The following is a 9171-nucleotide window of genomic DNA, read 5'->3' on the forward strand; positions in this document are numbered from 1 at the left end:
TACCCTAATAAGGGCGCTCTGCCCTCCTAAGCTGGTGCATAACAGTCTTAAAGCACTTGAAAACAAAATTAGAAATTGTTTTTTCACACAAATAATTGGTCTTAATCTCATCTCACCCACTGATTTTGTTTCAGCAGTCATATATAGTTGCTAGTGTTTAAACATTTGGAAGTCATAACTATTAGTTCATCCAGCAAGTCCTGACTTAACCTTTTTGCCTACCTTTGGAATACTTGGCTAATTTTGGGCTGGCTGACACAGATTTTAGCAAGGCCAATGAGGATCCAGCTCCAAAGAACATGAAATGCAAAGTTGAGTTAGAAATCATTTTATAAATTTGTACCTTCTAACAGGGAAACTTTCAGAAACTGAACGGAAACAACGTCTGGTTTTATTTTAATTGAAAATCATTTGGTTAAAATTAGATACTGTACACCAATTCACCTGCCTCTGAAGGGACATCGGTACCAGGGGAGCCTACCTGGGATTTGTGCGGTGCCAGGAAATACGTATCTTGTGCATACCTGAAAGCAAGGAGTACTTGGTCGGATCTTAACAGATCAGTCGTGGTGTTTACATTTTTGACTTGAAAACCTGCCTTGCAAAGGCCTGACTTTCCCCCTCACCTTTCTCTCATGCTTCCATCTCCAGCAGCTCCATGCCCAAGAGGAGAACGGTCTGCTCGCTGGAATGGCTGTGCCTGGAGACTGTGGCTAAAAATATCCACCGCATCTGGGCCAAAGCTTGTGCGGAAAACGACCTGGATGGGCACCATGTTGGCTCTGTTGCAGGGCCCTACATCTGGCTGCGTAAGAGGGGCACGGCAAGTGGGAGGCAGAGGAGAGATCGGCCACAAAGACCCCATGGCCAAGCCACAGATTGCATTTGAAAAAGACAATATGGTGAATCCTTGGGGAGATGCCTTGGCCCTGTGGCCTCCTGGCAGTTTGCATCTCTGAGCCTTGTAGCATCCCATGCAGGTGGTCCTGTAAACTGGTTCTACTCTCACCTGGCTAGAAAAGCTGCCTGGGTAGGAAGGCTCTATCTCTTAAGGCAGAGCTGGGGAGTTGGTGGCTGCCTAGCTGCTGTTGGACTCCAATTCCCATGAGCCCCAGCCGGCATGGCCTGTAGTCAGGGATGATGGGAGTTGTGGTCCAGAGCAAAGTTCCCCAGTCCTGCTCTTAGCAGCACCTTTTCCTATGCAGTTTTCTGTTCCGGTAGATCACTTGGCTACCCAGATTTTAAAAGCGAAGCAAAATCCGGCAAAGTCTTTGCCCGGGAGCATGCCAGTGACTGGCTGACTAATAATAATAATTTATACCAGGCACCCCAAACTTCGGCCCTCCAGATGTTTTGGACTACAGTTCCCATCATCCCTGACCTGTTTGTTAGGGATCATGGGACTTGTAGACCAAAACATCTGGAGGGCCGCAGTTTGGGGATGCCTTATTTATACCCTGTCCATCTGGCTGGGTTTCCCCAGCCACTCTGGGTGGCTTCCAACAAAAGATTAAAAATAAATTACAAGGGGTGGCCAACTCCGAAGAGACTGCGATCTACTCACAGAGTTAAAAACTGGCAGTGATCTACCCCCTTTTGGGGTGTTCAGGTCAAAGTTGTTTAGGGAGGAGGAAAGCCCTGTTTTTTAGGGGTTCAGGTCAAAGTTGTTGAGATTTTTTAGGAAGGAGGAAGGCCCATTTTTTAGGGGTTCAGGTCAGAGTTGTTGAGCTTTTCTGAGGTGGGAAGAAAGCCCTGTTTTGGGGGGTGAAGGGCTAAAATGTTGAGCATTTTTAGGGGAGCCAAAGTTGTTGAGCTTCTTTGAAGGGAGCCAGTGATCTACCAGTGATCTACCACAGACGTCCAGTGATCTACTGGTAGATCACAATCTACCTGTTGGACGTGCCTGCATTAAAACATTAGTCATTAAAGGCTTCCCTAAACAGGGCTGCCTTCAGATGTCTTCTAAAAACTGGATACAGTGGTGCCTCGCTAGACGAAATTAATTCGTTCCCCGGGTCAATTCGTGCAGCGAATTTTTCGTCTAACGAGTCCCAGTTTCCCATAGGAATGCATTGAAACTTAATCAATGCGTTCCTATAGGCTCTGGGGGACTGGCGGCAGCATGCAACGGGGCTTTGGAGAAGGTCTCCGAAGCCCCGTCCGATGCCGGCTGTGTGCGAGGCGGCGAGGGGAGTAGCTCTCTTCTCCCAGCCACCGCCTTGCCTGACTCCCCTGACATGGAGCGCAGCTTCGGAAGCCTCTGAAACTGTACCCCATGCTGGCTTTACACAGTGAGAAGCGGTGGCGCCGCCTCCTGCCTGCCTTCGGTGTGGGGTGCAGCTTGGGAAGCCTCCGAAACTGCACTGCACGCCGGTTTTGCGCTGCGAGAAGCGGCTCCGCCGCCTCCCGCCTGCCTTCTCCGGTGTGGGGTGCAGCTTGGGAAGCCTCCGAAACTGCACCCCATGCCGTCTGCAGTGGGTTTTTTCCGTTGTTTGCCTCCCCCTTGGGGGAACGCAAGCGGCGAAACCCCCCCGCTGCTAACTGCCTTTGGCTGGGGTCTGGTGGCGATAACGGCAAGAAGGGGTCCTCCCCTCACCAGCAGAGACCAGCGGAACACAAAGGGGAACGAACTGCAGCGCCGGAAGACTGCAAAGGAAGATCAGCTGAGAGGCGGTGACAGCTGTCAGCGCTTCTCAGCTGATCTTCCTTTGCCTTCTTTCTGTGCTGCAGCTCGTTCCCCTTTGTTAGACGAATGCCCCTTTAGGTTTTGCAATCGGAGGTTTTTATGGCCACACTTCGCAAGACGAAGCGGTGGCCATAAAAAAACTCAACGTCTTGCGAGGCAACCTCCGATCGCAAAACCTATTCGTGTAGCGGAAAATTCGTCTTACAGGGCATTCGTCTAGCGAGGCACCACTGTACAGTAGTTGTTTATTTCCTTGACATCTGATGGGAGGGCCTTCCACAGGGTGGGCGCTACAACTGGGAAAGCCCTCTGCCTGGTTCCCTGTAACCAGGGGAACATTCCCTGTAATGTCCTGCTGTCGCCCTCTGCACCTTCTGGTTTGCTTCTAGCTCCCAACCACGTGAGGAAAGCATGTGCCTAATTGTTGTGCAAAGATTTGTGTTTATATCTGGGTATTTCCTCCCCACCCAGCGGACTCCCTTGCCCAGAAGCTGTTCAAGTTAGTGGAGGAAGGCAATTGCTTGAACCGCCCAATCCTGCGCTTCCTCCTGGTGCCGCCGCTGACGGTGCTGAGCTTGCGAAAGTGCCCAAAGCTGGTCATCAGGTCCGTTGCCAACATCATCGCAGTGCGTTGCAAGGTAAGGGGTGTGCGTGGCTTGTGCTCCGACTCAGTTCTCTTGGGGGGGGGGAGCTCCTTCCACTAAAATGGGGACTCCCCTCTTGCTGTCCGTGTGGGGCTCTTGCTTGATTTTTACCTTGAGTTGTGTGCTTGATTCACCTGTGGATCTGCTCTGCGGGAGTCTTGCTCGCACCTGCCTGCCCATTCCTCCCTTGCGCTTTGCTTCTGGCGGCTTAGCTCACTTGATACGCCTTCGTTTATAACAAGCATAGGGCTATTAATGTGGAGGAATGGCGCTCGAAGAAACAATGGTTTGCGGAAACTATATGCAGAGTCCCTTACTGGTCCCTGCAGTGACGGAAATTTGGGGGTGTCCCATTTCCATGGTTCGCCTGATTTAAGTTGAATCCTGACAAGACAGAAGTACTGTTTTAGGGGATCGGCAGGGGGCGGGCAGGTGAGGGAGAGACTCTGGTCCTGAATGGGGCAACTGTGCCCCTGAAAGACCAGGTGCACAGCCTGGGAGTTATTTTGGACTCACAGCTGTCCATGGAGGCGCAGGTCAATTCTGTGTCCAGGGCAGCTGTCTACCAGCTCCATCTGGTACGCAGGCTGAGACCCTACCTGCCTGCAGACTGTCTCACCAGAGTGGTGCATGCTCTAGTTATCTCTCACTTGGACTACTGCAATGCGCTCTATGGGGGACTACCTTTGAAGGTGACCCGGAAACAACAACTAACCCAGAATGCAGCAGCTAGACTGGTGACTGGCAGCGGCCGTCGAGACCACATAACACCGGTCTTGAAAGACCTACATTGGCTCCCAGTACGTTTCCGAGCACAATTCAAAGTGTTGGTGCTGACCTCAAAAGCCCTAAACGGCCTCGGTCCAGTATACCTGAAGGGGCGTCCCCACCCCCATCGTTCTGCCCAGACACTGAGGTCCCGCTCAGAGGACCTTCTGGCGGTTCCTCGTTGTGAGAAGCCAAGTTGCAGGGAACTAGGCAGAGGGCCTTCTCGGTGGTGGCACCTGCCCTGTGGACACTGGCATATGAAGGGGGGTGGGGGAGCAGGCTGCACAGGGTTTGGCATTTGGGGAAAGGGTTCCATCGTGGTTGCCCCCCTGAGACGCGCACCGTGCCCTCCCGGGATGGGCGCCGCACATCACACCCCCGCACCATGCGCCACCCCCCACGGGCGATGCGCCATCCCCCTGTGCCGTGCGTCAGCCACACCACTGCCTGTTCTCCGCTGCGGGGGCTGCAGCATGTTCCTCCACAACTGCCTGTGGAATGCCCTCCCATCAAATGTCAAGGAAATAAACAACTACCTGACTTTTACAAGACATCTGAAGGCAGTCCTGTTTAGGGAAACAAAACAAAAAAATTCCTTCCAGCAGCACCTTAGAGACCAACTAAGTTTGTCATAGGTATGAGCTTTCGTGTGCATGCACACCTCTTCAGATACACTGAAACAGAAGTCCCCAGATGCTTATATATAGTGAGGTAGTGGGGAGGGGGATTACTCAGAAGGGTGGTGGAAATGGGTGATTGACTGACTGATAGCTGTTGATGACTGTTAACGACTGCAGATGGTCTTTACAGGAAAAAGCAAGGGGTGAGGTGGCTAAAGATAGCTTTATCATGTATAATGAGATAAGAATCCAACGTCTCTGTTCAAACAAGGTCTCTCCATGGTTCCAAGTTTGGTAATAAGTTGCAGTTCAGCAACTTCTCTTTCCAGTCTATTTCTGAAATTCTTTTGTAATAAGACAGCTACTTTGAGATCTTGTATAGAATGTCCTGGGAGACTGAAGTGTCTTCAGGACACTTCAGTCTCCCAGGACCATCTGCAGTCATTAACATACCTATGACAAACTCATACCTATGACAAACTCATACCTATGATAAACTTAGTTGGTCTCTAAGGTGCCGCTGGAAGGAATTTTTTTATTTTGTTTCGACTACGTCAGGCCAACCAACATGGCTACCTGCCTGTAACTAGAACTGTTTAGGGAAGTTTTTAATGTTTTTAATATTCTGTTGGGAGCCGCTCAGAGTGGCCGGGGAAGCACAGCCAGATGGGCGGGGTATAAATAATATATTATTATTATATATATTATTATTGCTATTGATGTTGGGACATCTGATTATCTCAGAACAGTCTGGGTGCACGATCCACAGGAGAGAGGGAGAGAGAGAGAGAGAGACTGGGGATCAGTATAGGGAAAACCTCCATTTAATAAAATGATTGCTTGCACACAATTTTGCTCCATGCTTTCTGGGAACAGCCTTGCTTGTCCAAGCACTTTCCACACCCCCAATCGCTTTCCCCAGGAAAACCCCGCTTTGTAACGTTGAATCGGAAGAAATGGCAATTTGGGTTCTCCGTTGATTTCAGAAAGCATTGAACTGTGGGTTTTCACCGGGAGTGTGGTGGCGGTGGCAAGGAGTGCTCGGACACGGTCTGGAAAAGTGTGCACCTGTGTGTAGAAAGTGCAGAGGGAAAATAGTGTGGTTCAGCATCTCACATGGCTGTGCCCCCCCCCCGCTGCCCTCCCTGCTAAGCCCTTGCCCTCTGTGGTAGCAGTAGGGAGCACGGCAGATTGTGCTCATGGAGGAAGGCTGGGGCATGGCAGCCGCATGGTGTTCTGGTGACAAAAGTACAGTCATACCTTGGGTTACGAACCCTGCGGGTTGCACGTTTTCGGGTTGCGGACCATGCCAAACCTGGAAGTACCGGAACGGGTTTTGGTGCTCGCGCATGTGCAGAAAAACCAAATGATGTCACGCGCATGCGCAGGAGTGCTGAATTGCGCCATGCGTGTGCGCAGACGCGGTGCTTCAGGCTGCGAGCGCTGCGGGTTGCGAACGTGCCTCCCGCACGGATCACATTCGCAACCCAAGTTATGACTGTACAGCGATAGCAGCTGTGGGTTTTTTTTGTTTTGTTTTTGCCTCCAGCAGCAAAACATTCCAGTCTTGCAGAGAGCATGCAGAGGATCTAGCCTACCACACAAACACAACATTCGCATGCATTGTGCTTTGCAGTTTTGCCTGTTGCCGCAACCACCACTGACATACGACCCTGGGAAGATTGCCCAGGGAGGAATGTGGCCCTCAGGTCCTCACCACCGGACAGAACTGATTGCGGCACGTTTTGTGGGCTAGTGTAGATGCATAGAGAGTTGTGCTCAAGTCGACGCCTCTTGTTTTCCAGGTCGCAAAAGCTAATTCCACAATAAATTGGCGAGTGCTTAAGAGGCCGGTTCCTTGGTGAGAAGGGAGGTTTCTTGTATGCGTTACTTACTTGCTGCATTGGTACTATGGGCCACTGTGCTCTTAGTATGATGCTTTGTGGAAGTCGCGCTGTGGCCATTTTGGAACTGGGCAGAGCAGCACCAGAAGTCACTTCTGTGCGTGCTCTGCCCAGTTCCCAAATGACGGCAGCGCCAGAGGTCGCACTGTGGCCATTTTAGAACTGGGCAGAGCGGCACCGGAAGTCGCTTCTACGCATGCTCTGCCCAGTTCAAAAATAGCTGCAGCGCCAGAAATCGCTTCTGTGCATGTCCAGAGACTCCAGACATGTGCAGAAGGAGCCTCCCCCGGCCGGTAAGTAATCCGGGGGATTTACGGGTTTTTTAAAAAATCCGGGCTGCCAGCGGGAAACCGCTTCAAAAACGGGGGTTTCCCGGGGGAATACGGGAGACTTGGCAGCTATGATGACAACAGGCAAAGGGTGCCATATTTGGGTAGGCGTGCCTGTAGGGCATACATTAAGGGACACACACACACACAGAGGTTCCATGGAACCTCCTTTACCTGTTCAGACAGATGTGATGAGCGAACCCAACCCGTTAACACACGGCCTGCCATTTATTTATGACGACTTCTGCCGACTTGGTGCTGCTCCATACGCCTTCTGTGCTGGCTGAGGCTGATGGGGATTTGTAGTCCGGCGAATCTGGAGGTCGGCAAACACTGTTGTATGTGACCAAATACAAATCTTTCACTTTCTCTTTCCCTGACACGGTAGAACCTGTCTAGCCTGAATATCGAAGGCTGCTGCCGGATCCCTGCAGCCACCCTCGTCAACCTGGTGAAAGCTTTGCCGAGCCTCTCCAGACTCAACCTGTCGGAAACCCGGTGCAATGCCCGGGTGCTTGCAGCCGTGGGCTCCCACTGCAAGCAGCTTCTCGAGCTGAATGTCGGTGATTGCAGGAGGCTGTCTTCAGTGTGCCTCCTCCACTTGGCCTACGACCCTGCCACGGGCTCCCTCCGCTCCCAGGCCCTGCAGGTGCTCAGAGCCAGATATCTGATGGGTAAACCTCTCCTCGATTGCATGATTCGGCCCTTGGTCTTTCTGCTGTTGGCCTTGCGCAGCCTGACGGTCTTGGACCACGCTTTCATTCTGGACGCCGTGTGCGCGATCTACAGGCGGGAGTTTGACAGCGCCCCGGTTGCCCCCAAGTTCCCCTCCCTGGAGCAGCTGGCGAGACGCAGGATGTCCGCCCATAGCGGCCGCGGGCTCACGCTGACCCTCACGGAATTGGACAAGGTGGCATCGAGCTGCTTGCCCATTGCTTTCGCCGTGTGCCCGCACTTGGCAGACGTGACTCTGAGTCTTGGGGGCAACCCTGGGTTTGGCCAGGACTTTGCATCCTGGCGCCACATCTCCTGCCTGAGTCTCCAATGCAACGACGGCAGCTCGTGGGATGTCGGGAATCTTCTGCCAATGGCAGCCGCCCTTGGGGCGCAGCTCCACTGCCTTTCATTGGATACCTTTTTCTGCGATGATGCCTCTTCCTTCTGGACCTTGCTGGGCCACTGCCCAAACCTCACGTCATTCTGGGTTGCCCTCCTTCCTCCAGAAGATTGTGCCTCTGACGAGGAGGAAACAGTTGAACCCTTGGAAGGAAATTTCAGCCCCACGCCTCATCAGTTCCCCCACCTCCAGTACTTTTCCCTGATGTACTTTGACGCAGACGACACCCTTCCTCCCCAGGACAAAGCTGTGTTTACAGCATGCCTTGTGTCCCTGCTCAGACATTCGCCACAACTAGAAAGCTTGTTCCTGTACTGCCTGCCTTTCTCCCTGGACAGGATGTTTGAGCAGGTGCTGGAGCCGCCGGGCAGAGCCCTGACACACCTCCAGAAGCTCTCCTTGATACAAGCCAAGGTGTCCGGAAGCACCATCCACCTGCTGTTATCCTCGGAAAACCAGCTGAGCTCCCTCCGTTTGCCGGGTTGCTCATGCATCTCCAGGGCAGACTATGACGACTTTCTCAGGAGAGTCAGGAGTGAGGGTTTGGAGTTGGATATTTCCTGGGAGTGAAAAGCCTCCTGTTGCTGCTGTTGCCGAAGATGGCTGCTCCTCTTGTGTTGGGGCCAAGACAAAGTCTCTCTTAATAAAGTTTGTTTCATCTAACAGTTTTTTTCGCCTCTCAGCGATCTTGAAACCCAGAGTGCAGAAAGAGTGGGGTGGTCAAGTGTCTTTATGTGTGAGTTGGGGGCAGAGAGAGGCATTTTACGCTGGGCTTGTAGTAGCAGCTCCTCCCTGAGACCCATGGGCATGGAAAGTGTTGTGACGGAAAGAGCCCTGAATGGATATCTAATCCACTACAGTGGTACTTTGGTTCTCAAACTTAATCCGTTCTGGAAGTCCGTTCCAAAACCAAAGCGTGCTTTCCCACAGAAAGTAATGCAAAACAGATTAATCCGTTCCAGACTTTTAAAAACTACCCCTAAAACAACAATTTAACATGAATTTTACTATCTAACGAGACCATTGATCCATAAAATGAAAGCAATAATCAATATACTGTACTATAAAATAAACAAGACAGTATTGTAGATAATAAAAATTAG

The 9171-nt window shown here is 51.7% G+C and overlaps 1 protein-coding gene across 1 annotated transcript; it reads left to right on the top strand.

The window, feature by feature from the left end:
- Positions 1 to 616: 616 nt before the first annotated feature.
- On the top strand, positions 617 to 8867 carry LOC118080107 (uncharacterized). The gene is made up of 3 exons (XM_060270995.1): positions 617 to 827; positions 3158 to 3324; positions 7340 to 8867. The coding sequence occupies exons 1-3, from the start codon at positions 659 to 661 to the stop codon at positions 8636 to 8638; spliced, it is 1635 nt and encodes a 544-aa protein (XP_060126978.1). The 5' UTR covers positions 617 to 658; the 3' UTR covers positions 8639 to 8867.
- Positions 8868 to 9171: the final 304 nt, after the last annotated feature.

This window comes from Zootoca vivipara, chromosome 2 (assembly GCF_963506605.1).
Source record: "Zootoca vivipara chromosome 2, rZooViv1.1, whole genome shotgun sequence".
Lineage (NCBI taxonomy): Eukaryota > Metazoa > Chordata > Lepidosauria > Squamata > Lacertidae > Zootoca > Zootoca vivipara.

Excerpts from the sequence above, each read along its gene's own strand:
- LOC118080107 (XM_060270995.1), top strand. The coding sequence starts at position 659 with ATGCCCAAGAGGAGAACGGTCTGCTCGCTGGAATGGCTGTGCCTGGAG. Across the intron at positions 828-3,157 it reads GCGTAAGAGGGGCACGGCAA|CGGACTCCCTTGCCCAGAAG; the intron begins GTGGGAGGCAGA and ends CTCCCCACCCAG. Across the intron at positions 3,325-7,339 it reads TCATCGCAGTGCGTTGCAAG|AACCTGTCTAGCCTGAATAT; the intron begins GTAAGGGGTGTG and ends CTGACACGGTAG.